Raw genomic sequence first — 12,659 nt, forward strand, 5'->3', positions numbered from 1 at the left:
AGGTAAACTGAAAGCTCAGGAGACCAAGGAAAGTAAAAAGTCTTGGTAACTGGGCTTCCCTATCAGAGCGTGTTAGTGGGGAGTGCAAGAAGGCGAACCGAGCGCCACTAGAACGCACAGCTCCACGCGGTACCAACCCCACTGCTGGGAGAGATGGGGCGCTGGCCACATGACTCCGTCGTTTCCTGGCAACAATAGCCCCGCCCATCAATGGCCCAGCTTTCCGCGCCTCACTTCCTCACTCAGCGCTCCTCTAGACCAATCGACGCAGAAAGCATCGCCGGGTCGGATGGTGATTGGAGGACTTCCGCGATCTGTCATGCGGAGACTGTGCCGTCCTGCACTTCCCTTCTGCCCGCGACTGAACTGATCCGCGCGTTTACGGGCTGCTGGATCCGCAGCTGGGGTAGGTGAAGAGGGACTGGGGTCCCAGCGTGTTGTATCCCCCGCTCCAGCCCGAACCCGGAATACCACAGAGGGCCTCCAGGCCTGACTCTTTCCGCGCAGCCAGCCCTTGAGGCCCGAGCGACTGAGGCCCCGGGTCAGGACGCTTGGGTTCCCTGCGCGGTTCTGGCGGTCCAGGGGTCGTGAGGTCCCCTGTGCAAGCAGAGTTATGGTTTGGGTGGATTCAGATGACTTTAGGGATGGTGGTGGGCTCGTTGAGGACCCCTGGCATCAGTTTACCATGGGCCACCGTGACTTATCTTTCCCTTTTACTTCCGGGCCCTTGCGACTGGCTGGACCCTCTCTCCTGCAGGGGTCTTAATCTGAAAGGCCCCTCCCGAAAGAAGTTATCAATCATCCTATAAGCCCAGATAGCAATGAAGTCTCCCGAACTGTGTGCGGAGCAGCTTTCAGTATATTTCTCAAGCAGGCGGAGTGGATTGGGTAAAAACATGGGTTTTGGAGCGGCACAGATCTGATTTCCAGTCAAAGATTTACTATATATTAGTAATGTGCCCTGGGGCAAGTTACCCTTCTGAGCCTGTAAAATGGTGAAAATACTTACCTTTCAGTGTTTCTATTAAAATGAGCACAGGAGGCATGTGGTCCATCTTCTCCATGCAGTGAACACATGGGCCCTTGCATTGTCAGTGCTCTGACACACACTTTTCATCAAGCAGCACTTTTACTATTCTCATGTAGATAGAAGTACAAGACCTTTAGTCTGTGCCCTGTGGAAGACAGACAGAATTTAATTGGCTGAGGAGAAGGCAATTGCATTTTGGAGATCTTTGGAGAAAAGTGCAGTCTGGTTGTCCACACTGCAAATGTCCTAGAAATTCCATTTTTATTTATGAAAATTCCTTTTTCATTATGGAAACAACTTGAGTGCAGAGCAGGAAGAGGAACCCAATTCCCCTATCTTCATCTTCTTATCTGTAATGTATGAATCTGATAGGTGTTAAGTTTTGACAAAAGAAACTTCTTAAAAGCCTTTTACTTTCCTTTAATGGGTAAGCAAATATCTTATTTCTGTACACTTATACTGTATCCTTAAAGCCATTTCTTACTCACTTGAGCCTCTGTTTTTCAGCTCAGGTTCCAAATGAAAATGTTTGAGAGCACTGAATTGAGAGCCACAAGATCTGGCCAGGACCTCTGGGCTGAAATCTGTTCCTGTCTGCCAAATCCTGATCAAGAGGATGGTGCCAACAACGCCTTCTCAGACTCCTTTGTGGATTCTTATCCTGCAGGCGAAGGCCAAAGTGAGGCAGCAAACTTTGCTGTGAAGCCAGCTCTAAAGCCTTGGGCTCCCTTGCAGGATTCAGAATTGTATTTAGCATCTCTAGGTAATTTAAGTGGCTTCTTTTTTTTTTTAATCAGAAGCTGGTGGTTTTAAGGAAACATATTGAAGTTCTGTAATATCAAAACTGCTTTTCTATTCTTAGTTTTTTTTTGTTTTGTTTTGTTTTTCTTCTCCTCACCTTATTTATCTCTCAGATGTAATTTTAAGGGGTCTTTTAGATTAGGTTGTTGGGAAGGAGCTACCCTTTCCTTGCACATCACTTAAAACAGTCTTTGTCACCTCCTGCTTCTGATTATTTCATTTAAATTCTTCTTTATTTCTTAGTGTTTTGTAGCATCTCTTGCCCACTATTGGAAACCTATATAGTCAAATAACTCAAAAGTGTCAAACATTATGCCATTCTGGAAGACCATAACCTCAGAGCTACGTGTGGATTTCCAAAGCTACAGTTTGAAAAACTGTCATGTTAAATAGAGTGACTGTTGGAATGGGGGTATGCTAATATAAAACTCACTCTGCCTCTTGTTAGCTATTTTATTAAATATTTCTTGAACATACCTTCAGTGCCCTGTTCTGTGGCCTTAAGTGTAAGCTAGAGAGGCTCCAAACACAGCAGAGATTGTCCCATGCTAGGGGGAAAGAGAAATGTCAGTCTAGGACAACGATTGCCTCTCTTTGGAATTGTGGTATCCTTTTATTGTTGAACATCCGTCCAAGTGACCCAGAGGGTGTCACAAAACCAAGCCTGGGAATAATTTTTTGAGGAAGGAAAGGCAATTCAAGAAGAAGGTGCTTTTGAGGAAGGACAGAAAGAAGACACAGAGGAGAACTTGTGGGATTGCTAAGCAATATCTTGGAAAAATAAAAGGAATTATGTTAATGATGTACTGGAGGAAAAAAGAAGAAAAACACAGGTGGAATAATGGATGATGAGAAAGACTAGGGTGTAATGTGAAATTTGTCAGACTGGATATAAAAGTAATGCTTGCAGCCATGGCTGAAGAGACTGAAAATTGTTTTGTTGTAGCCAGATGATAAGGAGAAAATGCAAGCGTCCAAGAGAGCTGGTTGGTGCTATGTGCCCAGGGGTTATAAGAAACTTTCATGGAGACCGTGATGATTTTGATTGGTGAAGACTAGTTCTGAAAATTGAACTCCACTGCTCCTTTCTAAAATCAGTTAAGAAGATGATTAAAATTTCCTTCTCTGAGGAAAGTAAGAGCCATTTCTGTTTCCTATGGCAGGTACTGGAGGTTTGAAGTATTTAATGGCACCAGTTTCTGTCTGTCCTACCTAGATCAGACCTAATTGTGGCTCAGCACACTCAGAGAGAAGACCTTTTCCAGCCCAAACAGAGCACCTTCCACGTTGAACCAAGGCTAGACAACATGAAGATTGTTTTTATTGCCAAATAAATCTATATCAAAGAGAATCTACTAGTAAGGGCAACAGTTAAGGGCTTAGCCAGTTAAATGTGAGATTTAACATCTCTTCACGTCTTCAAGGAGAAACTAAAACCCCTCAAATATTTAACATTTATCAACTGCAAGATTTTTTTGTTTGTTTTTTGTTTTTTGTCCTTTTACAGCTCTTGATGGAGACTTACAGTAACAACAGGTGTTTATTGTTTTGATCACTGGTGCCAGCTCATGTGGCTTCTTCAGAAACGGAAACAGGCTTGCAAATCATAGTTTCTGTTGGTTCTGGGCTTCAATCCAGTTCCCCTTCCCCCAAAAGCCATCACTGACCCATGTATTATAGTTGAAGGCAAGACTAAATTAAGGCAGAAGGTAAATGGTGATATACTTTCTTGTATTTTTCAGAAAAAGAAAGTCTGTCCAATAATTGTACTTAAAATACAAAAAAGAGGAATTAAACATCTATCACCAGGAAGCCATATGGACCACTCTCAAAGGGATGACATTTGTTTTCATTACTCTCAAAAATCCAGACCACAAGTTGAACAACTTTAAAAATGTTGAGAGGTTGTTTTCTTTAATCCAGAATTTAATCACACACAGAGATCTTAAAGGTCTCTTATTATTGAGTTCTCATCAAGTCAATCTTAGTGTCTAATGAACCATTGGATCTCTCATCATTTTCTCTGATTCTTTCTCGTGGGGTTTAGAAACCTCTTCTTGTCACTGTAACAAAAAGAAAAACCATTTACTCCTCAAAGAGACTATTTTCAAGGGGTTGAAAAAAGGTGATGGTATACACATGTTAAGTCAGGGAAAACAAGCATTCCTTAGAGAGATACCTGCTGAGCTGTGATTTCAAAGAAAGCATGCCATCAATTTATTTATGAGAACCTATGGCTCTTCCCTTTTCTGGGGTTAAATATTTATTTGATACAATGCAAGGACATTTGAAGGAAAAGGAAAAATGTTCGTTCCTTTTTATCTGTCCTCAAGAAATGAGCCCTTTTGCAGGGGGTGTGGATGTACTCATTAGTGAAAGAATTTTTAAGTTGGCATTTTGCATTTTAGATTTAGTTAGTTTCGTTTCATACTCGTTTTCCTTGTTAAGCTCTACTTCTTTTTTTGTCTTTAGAGAAGAAACTGAGAAAAATCAAAGGTTTAAATCAGGAAGTGACCTCCAAGGACATGCTTCAAACCCTGGCCCAAGCCAAGAAGGAATGCTGGGATCGTTTCCTCCAGGAGAAGTTAGCATCAGACTTCTTTGTGGATGGACTTGATTCTGATGAGAGGTAATTGATTCCCAGTCCAGTTCCATGTGACTATCTGTTTCACTGAGGACATTTCTCTTTCTCTAAAGAATTCAGGGATAGTGACATCTGAGTCCTGATACTGGCTGATACATACCACTTCAACTCTTCTCTAAAACTTAGAAATCTTTCTTTGTGAAGTTGCTGTATTTGCTTTCAGCCCAGCTGTAGATTTTTGATACTGGGTATTTTTGCTAAAAGACGACTACTCTACATCTTGGTCACAATTAAATAGAGTTGAGGAAGAACCATCTTCGCTTGAGAAAGTGATAATCATAAGTAGTTAGAACTGTGCCTTCTTTACCTCTGACTCTTCATTGCCTTACAGTTTCTATCATATTGTAACCACTCAATAAATTTGTGTGGAGTAAATGAATGAATTTGTTAAGCATCTACTCTATGATGGCACTGTGCCATGGTGGAGAGGGGCCTGTAAGAAAGTTTTAGACCCCCTTATTTTTGCCCTAACGAGACAAGGCAGCACGAGAGAGGATCCAGATGGGTGGAAATGACAGAAGTCCTTTGGGTGTTGAGAGGTCCTGGAGCTGTGATCTTCATGCCGGGGAAGGAGGCAGCACTTGAGCAGAACCCGCATGTGGGTGGGATGCAGAAAGGTGGAGAGAACATTCTGCCACAATGAGCAGAATGGGGCTGGACACTCAGGAAGGTGGCCCTGCCACTTACTGGTTGTATGTTATTGGGCAGGTAACCTGTGTGCCTCAGTTACCTCCTCTGCGAAGCAAGGGTAATAACTCCTGCCTCATAAGGTTGTGAGGGTTGAATGAGTTATAATATATTAAGAGCCTGGAAAAGTGCCTGGCATGCGATAAGCACTATATAAGTTTTAGCTATTGTTAATATTATTCTTTCAGAATATTACAGTTCAGTCAGAAATTTTTCAAAATAAAAAGTTGGCAGAGAGTAAAGACCAGAATTTTAACAAAAGCTCTTGAGGGAATATGAGCTAGCCTGTTTGCAGCATATCATTAACATTGATTTTGACAGTCCCTTAGGGTCCGATGTAGATGCTGCTGCTGAAATCATTGACAGTATGTGAATAAAACTTCATAGTTAAATTTTTTCCTTATTGAATATAATCTCAAAATTTTATTGTCTTCATAATAAAGCAAAAGTTGAAGCTGAGAACTGCATCACTTGGCCCTTTCTCTTCTTTTCTCCTCCCAGTTCAAAGTGTTTACATGTCTCAGTAGCCATCATTCTCTTATATCTCAGTTGGACTCAACACATTCAAGTCTCAGCACGGTCTGTAGTTTTAGCCGCCTTCTGGGAAATTGGCATAGCCCGCCCACCACAGCCACTCTGCTTCCGGTCATAACGCACCTTTCCCTGGACAAACAGAGAATCCTCACCCTCCTTGGTACTTGCCACACTTCTTATAGAAAGTCTGTGGGTTTTAGGAACGCTCACCATGTTTGCGGGACCATCAGCACGAAAAGCCATGGTTACATTTTTTTAACTTTTCAAAGTACTTTCACATTACATGGTCTGAGGTCAGACCAACTACCTTCTGAGGGTACAGAAAATAATATAAATTTGGCTCTTTCTGTCTTTAAAGATAAGTTTGGGGTTGAGCCTCAAACTGCCCCAGAGACATAGGAGGCTTGAAGTTGCACAGATTCCTGACCCACTAATAATTTGGTATTTACTTATAATCTCTCTCCCTCTGAATATTTCCTTCCTCTCCAGTTTTGAGAAGAAAAGACAAAACTTTCTCCTGCCAAGTTTTCAAGTAGGAATTCTCTTTCTCTGGAATCAGATCAGCACCAAGATTCAGGTTAACCTTTCCATGTGGTTTTCCTTTCTCTATGGAAATAATTTTAACAATTCCGTGAGAAGTGTGGTAGAGGAAGATTAAATGCCCTCGTCACACCTGATTCCCCTGAGCTCTGGGCATTAGAGTCCGTCAGCTGCTCTTGCTGCCCTCTGACTTTGGATTGGTTTCCCCTAGCCTACATCTGGGGGATTGTTTCTTTCTGTCATTGTTCAAAACAAGAACAAGGCAACAGTCTATATGCATTTGTTTTCAAACTTCAAAGTTTATTGTTTTAGACAAAGGGCATTTTGCAGTGGAATTTTGTGGGTCTTCATGTCTATAAAGGCCAGGGAGGTGAGCCCCCCTCCCTTGTGGTATGTTTTTGGCAAGGGAGTAATGGGCTGAGAAATCTCATTGTCCGAAACATAATTCCCCAATAATACTGATGGGTACCTAAAAGTCCACTGGTTATGGCTTCATTTCTTGGCTTTAGACTTTGTGCTATTAAAGAGCGTAGAATAACGTTTTCATTATTTCTAGTCATTTATATTTTACTGTGAATATCTAATAGCTTTGAAGTGGAGGATCCTGGGTACTTAAAGAAGGTGGGAGGAGGACCACTGAGCCTGACAATCCCACTTCCCCCTCCCCACGGATCCAGACAAAAAGGGAGCAGTCTGGCATAATAGCCATTCCTTTGTGGGGGGCATTTGCTGCTCAGATGTTTCTATCTTGGCATCTTGCTATTGGATGAAGTAAAGAAACAAAAATCCCACGCCAGAAAAAAAAAAAAGCAAAAAGGAATCCCACTTAGTGCAAATAAATGCTAGAAGAATAATTGAGCCTCAGACTGCCTGAGGTATAAGAGATTTAAAGATGCTCAGGTTTCTGCCTCAGAAATAATTTGGTATTTATTTGAGTGTTTCTTTCCCTTGGCAATTTCTCATCCCTCCAGTTTTGAGGAAAAAAAGACAGGACTGAGGCATGAGCCCTTTCAGCTATTCTCATCAAGCCTTCAGAGGCTCTGCATTTGAAGGGGGCCTGGTGCTGCTTATAGCCAAAGTGCCCACTAGGGGGTAAATTATGCCGCAGAGATGCCAGGATGCACAGCTGTCAGAGGAGTAGTGTTGTCCTCCCCACGTTAGCAGTGAAAAACAATTGTGGGAAGCAATTGGTGGTGGGCGGGTAGGCAGTATTTGAGTAACTGAGATAATCATTAAGCAATTAATCAGCAAGGTCTGATGCTGGCACCCTTTTTCTCCTGCTCTTTCATAGCACGTTGGAACATTTCAAGAGGTGGCTGCAGCCAGATAAAGTAGCCATCAGCACGGAGGAGGTCCAGTATCTGATTCCTCCAGAGTCACAGGCTGGGAAGCCGGCGGCCGAGGAGGAGCCAGCAGCCGTGGAACAGTAAATTACACACACACAGGCCAAGCAGCTGCCTCGGGTCCAGAGGGAAAGGTGGAGAGCTCCGCAGCAGCCACCAGAAAAGATCTAAGGAGGGAAAAGCCCAAACCTCCACTCCAGAAAAACAAACAGCTGCAGGCCCCTGAGGACTGCTTGGGGCTGGCATGTGTGACTGTTTTGGATGAAGGGACTGACCCAGTGCATGCTGGATCAAAATACTGCTTTCCTCTGTCTCACAGCGTGACTGAGCTCTGTTGCTGCAGATTAGAAGGCTGCTAGAAATCCAGTGAGGGACCAAGTATGAAAGTACTTGGAGAAACTGATGCCCTTCTTGTGTGTGATGTAGAAGTGAGCCATACTCTTCTTGCCTCCTCTGGGTGTTCCCTGCCTATGTCTCAAGCATTTCCATAGTAAATTGTCAGGAGTGAATGGGGCCAAGAAGAGTGAAGCCTGCCTCCTCGCATCCAAGCCCTGTCTGGGGCTTTTATAACAAATCTATAGTAAATATAGAGGGAAAGAGGCTGGGCTTTTCCTTTTGTCTGATTTATTCCTTGAGGGGAAAACGGTGAAAGAAGTGTGAAAATGTAGGTGTTAGTGTGTGTGTATATGTGTATTTTTTGTTTTATGCATGATTCCCTCTCCCACCCCCAACTTCCCTCCTGCACTTAAAAAGGGCCAGGTTCAAAATTAGACTGATAAATTTGATGTTAGTGTTTGACGCCACTCTTGACTAGTTTCAAGTTTGTCCCTTGTGGCTGCTTTCCTGACAGAGCCAGAGCTTCCATCTTAGTTTATCATGTTCTTGTTCAGTATGTTTTGTCCATATAAAGTTTTTCTCATTGGAATAGCTATGTGTGGCACTATTAACTGGTTCCTCCCAGGGAGATGCTCCCAGGCAAATGGGGGGGTTGTAAAGACAAACACATGCCCAACTGCAGGGGAGCTGGTAACCTTGGCAACCTTCTGTTTATAACCACATGCCCTCTGACGACCCAAAACCTCAGTCCCTCCGTAGGCCCTTGGACCATGGCTCCATGGAGGTTCTTTCTGGGTAATGGGTCCAAATCCCTGATGATGAACAGAGTGGCTATAAAAATCATCAGAGAAAATTTGCTCATTTCTAATCAAGTATTTACCTTTCCCAAAAGGGTGGGAGCCAACCAACTGATTTGGTATACCCGCTTAATGATAAGAATATTTTTATAGTAATTTCCAGATATACTTTCCTCTTTTTTTACATTGGCTGTCGATGTTAGCTTTGTTGCTACTGCTTGTATTAGTAGGATACCTGTGACATGGTGAGTGGCCCCCGTGGCCCCCAGGCACTTTGAGGAAGCCAGAACACTACCATCATCTGGCCCAGAACTGAGCTTGCAAGCTGCCGTCTCTTCCTGGGGTTCCGGTGTCAGACCTCATTCCTCCTCTAGAGCCATCTGTTGGCTTTCAATGGATGCATAGGTTTCTTTTTAAAAAAATTTTTGAAAAAAAAAAAAAAAAAGATTTTTCTTTTCCCTACATGATAAACTAAAAATTATTCTCTCTCAGTAACAATTTGAGAAAAAAAGCACTGAAGTCCTAAAACACTGGTCATAGGTTGTTAAGAGACTGTTTCTGAACCAGAAATTGTGTTTCTGTAATTTAGGCAAGATTCTAACCTTGCCTTTTCCCTTCTTCAGAAGCAGAAAATTTAGTATGAGAAGAGGGGAAAGGGTATTTAGAAAACCAAAAAGGAGATGTATAACTGAAAGCCTTTTGGCCCCAGGTAAAAGCCTGGGTGAGGTGTGAAAGGAAGGCCCCAGATCTCTCTTAACTGTAGAGACATGTCTCCATAGAACGGAGCCCAATGTATTGTAACTGTGGTTTCTTAATTGGTTTAGAGGTGGCAGCTTAAGTGACAGCTCTAAAAAAGGTGAAACTCCTTTTATCAAAACAAATTTGATATTAGCTCTCAAAGCTAACTTATTAATATAGATTTACTTAGGCTATTGAAGTGGCACTAAACTTGAAACCAAGAGTCTTGGGTGCTATCTTTATCAGTCTCATGGCTTACTGTGTGATCATAAATAAGTCAAATGCCCTCTCTGTGTTCCAGTTCCCTTTCAGTAATTGGACTAACCATAGGAAACATATAAATTGGCCCTAAATGCTGATCTGTTTCCTTTGACTCTGGAAACTCCAAGGAACTCCAGTTAGGACTTTCTCAAATCGGTAATATTTATGAGTTGAGAAAGTCTTCTTATCACCCCTAACCTTTTTCTTAACTCAAGTCCTTAGTGAAATAGAAAGTTAAAGCAAATGGAGCAAAATTTTGTGCTGAACCTTAGAGCCTGGGAAGGGTAATTACTGACAGGGGTAAGGCAGTAGTGGCTTGATAGACCCAGAGAAGCCTGGGTTGGAGCAGGGAGAGACGCTAAGTGACCACCACTGTTCTGTGCTGGCTCATGTACTCATCACCCCAGGGCTTGGCAAGATCCGTGCTGGAATGGCACAGGCTTGTGTCCAATACCTGTTCCAGAAATACGCTCTGGATGTAGGCACAGCAAATAAACAAATGCTGCTGACGTCCGTCCCTCACAGTCAGTCCTGCCCACGAGGACTGTTGCTGGAAGACTGAAGCTGACCTGGAGCTGCTCCCTGGCCCTGCCTTGGAGTAAGTCCCCCAAGGCTGAGAACAGCCCCAGCCACATGAAACAGCCAATATTTTCCTGAAAATTCCAAATTATCCTTACAAGCCTTGGCCCAACACTGGTTGTAAGATTTAAGATAGGTTACTGCCAGAGCAATCTTGGGTTTGTGGGAGGGCTGTTTACTTGAACCCAGAAGTGGATTATTTAAGGCACAGATTCATTCATCTATTTGGTGAGGCAATGCCATGCTCTGGGCACTGTGCCCAGAGGTGAATAAAACAAAACCACATCTTCCCACAGGGCACAATGGATGGGGAGATCTGGTCTACCCGATTAGTGTTGTAAGTGTAAATGTAGTTGACTTGGAGGGCAAATGGGCAAGACCCCTCGGCTAATTGGGGTAGGGAGTAGGAGACAGGCAGAAAAATGAGCAGGAGTTAGAGGGAATAGAGGGATAAGGTTATGGAGGTGGAGAAGAGTCCTGCCAAAGGAAAATGGCAAAGGCCTAAAGGCAAAAAGAAAGCTTGGCCTGTGGGAGGCAGTATGGTGCAGCGACAGAGGGCTCAAGGTCTCCCACAGCCACAGCGGAGAGACAGTGGGCCTCTTGTTTCTTGATTTCCTGCTTTCCAGCCCAAGACCTTACTAAGCCCTCAGTGTATGGCTAAGGGATGTCCATCTTCCATTCTACTTACCTTCCCTTTCCCAAGTGGTACGTGTCACAAATTGCTCTGAAGTAAGTGTATTCTTTTCCGAAACAGACACTCTTTTCTCCGTTTGTGCTGACCTAATCCACCTTTTAGAAATTTTTCCTTTAGCAGATGAGATAAGTAGAGAGAAAGGAGACAGAAGTGGACGGAGGAAAGAGGGAGAGGGTATTGTGTGTGTGTGTGTGTGTGTGTGTGTGTGTGTGTGTGTGAAGGCACATGTACAGGAGCAGAGATGGGTTGCTGAAAGATTACAAGCATTTTAAAGAATAGGTGATCCCTAGGACCAGTTTCGGTTTTTTAATCTTACATCACTTTTGGGTGAAATTATCAACTCAGCAGAATGCCAAAGGGCAGTGTGATCTTTAGCATGTTGCCTGATCAAGTCATGAGATCTGGGAAATACAATAGAAGGTGTAGGTGAATAAAAGTACAACTGAGTAGATTCATAGCCGTTTGAACCACCATCCCTAAAGAATACTCATTAACTGGCATGCTGCTGTTTTTTTTTCTTCCTGGGTTTTTGTTTTGTTTTTACTTTGTCCAGCTTAACATTTTTATCAATGATTTGGATGAATGCATAGAAGGCATCCTTATCAAATAGGTAACTGATTGAATAACAGAACCAGAATTTAAAAATGTGTCTATAGATGGGAACGGTACAAAGTCTGAAACCTAATTGGAATAAATATGAAGCCCCACATTGAGGAATAATTTCTTCAGACCCTCTTTCTGTCACTCTTGACTCTTCTCTGTGTATCTGTGTATCATCCCAGTTTAGAAACCCCAGAGGAAAGATAGAAGTCTCCCTTACAACTCCATGTAATAAATCCCAAGGAAGGACTCTGTCCTTGATTGGGTCCATGCTCATCCTTGAACCAATTTCTATGATCAGGGTAAGAGGATGCTTTAATTGGTTGGGCCTAGATCATGGGCCTAAACCTAGGGCCAGAGGAAAAGGGTTCTGTGGTTGGCAATCCTACCAGAACCAAGAGAACAGGCAGTGGGGGAAGGTTACTGTTACCTGGAGAAAGGGAAAAGTGATGTCGAGAAGCCAAAATAGCAGACGATCTATGCCCTAACATTCAGTTGAGTCAGCAGTGGGGTGTAGCTGCCAAAAAAGTTACAGTTTTAGTAATCAAAAGTGGAAATGTAGCTGGAATATAGTTGTTCAAAAATACATTCTGCACTGGTCATGCCACCCCGAGGCGTCATCTTGGCGTTACATTGTAAGAGGGGCATTGACCAATCATCGTGCTCCCTGGAGGAGGGGTCCAGCATGAGGAGGCTTGGAAGATTGAGTCATGTGAAGAAAGGTCAAGGCAATAAGATTTTTTTTGTTTTGGGTCTGGGAAAAAAAGATTTAAATAAGACAGGGAGGCTTTAAAATATTTGGACGAGTCTTGGATAGAATGATGAGATATTGAAGTACAAAGGACAAACTAGGAACAGTGACAGGAAGTTTCAGGGATACCAATTACCATTCAGTATAAGAAAAATGTTCTAATAGATATTCAGAAATGGGCAGGGCTGCCTTTTAAAAGGTAAGGAGTTACTGTCACTGGAGATGTTTAATCATGTGTCAGAGAAGATCAGGTGACCCCTACAGCCCTTTCTGAGTATGAAAGTCTGTGGCTGCCAACTGGAGACCTGTGGGGGATTACTGTTA

At 43.0% G+C, this 12,659-nt stretch overlaps 1 protein-coding gene across 2 annotated transcripts; it reads left to right on the forward strand.

Moving 5' to 3' along the window:
* Positions 1-290: 290 nt before the first annotated feature.
* On the forward strand, positions 291-8,382 carry CCDC32 (coiled-coil domain containing 32). Of its 2 annotated transcripts, none has more exons than XM_037834306.1 (4): positions 291-406; positions 1,538-1,793; positions 4,304-4,460; positions 7,528-8,382. In XM_037834306.1, exons 2-4 carry the CDS (start codon positions 1,550-1,552, stop codon positions 7,664-7,666), a joined length of 540 nt encoding a protein of 179 aa, XP_037690234.1. In that variant the 5' UTR covers positions 291-406; positions 1,538-1,549; the 3' UTR covers positions 7,667-8,382. The 2 variants fall into 2 exon arrangements, with proteins under 2 accessions (XP_037690234.1, XP_037690235.1); XM_037834307.1 differs by having other exon boundaries at positions 334-406; positions 1,543-1,793.
* Positions 8,383-12,659: the final 4,277 nt, after the last annotated feature.

The sequence above is a fragment of the Choloepus didactylus genome, chromosome 4 (assembly GCF_015220235.1).
Source record: "Choloepus didactylus isolate mChoDid1 chromosome 4, mChoDid1.pri, whole genome shotgun sequence".
In the NCBI taxonomy this organism is placed as follows: domain Eukaryota; kingdom Metazoa; phylum Chordata; class Mammalia; order Pilosa; family Megalonychidae; genus Choloepus; species Choloepus didactylus.

Coding starts and splice junctions, on each gene's coding strand:
- CCDC32 (XM_037834306.1), top strand. CDS start 1,550: ATGAAAATGTTTGAGAGCACTGAATTGAGAGCCACAAGATCTGGCCAG. Junction 1,794..4,303: donor ATTGTATTTAGCATCTCTAG/GTAATTTAAGTG, acceptor TTTTGTCTTTAG/AGAAGAAACTGAGAAAAATC. Junction 4,461..7,527: donor GGACTTGATTCTGATGAGAG/GTAATTGATTCC, acceptor GCTCTTTCATAG/CACGTTGGAACATTTCAAGA.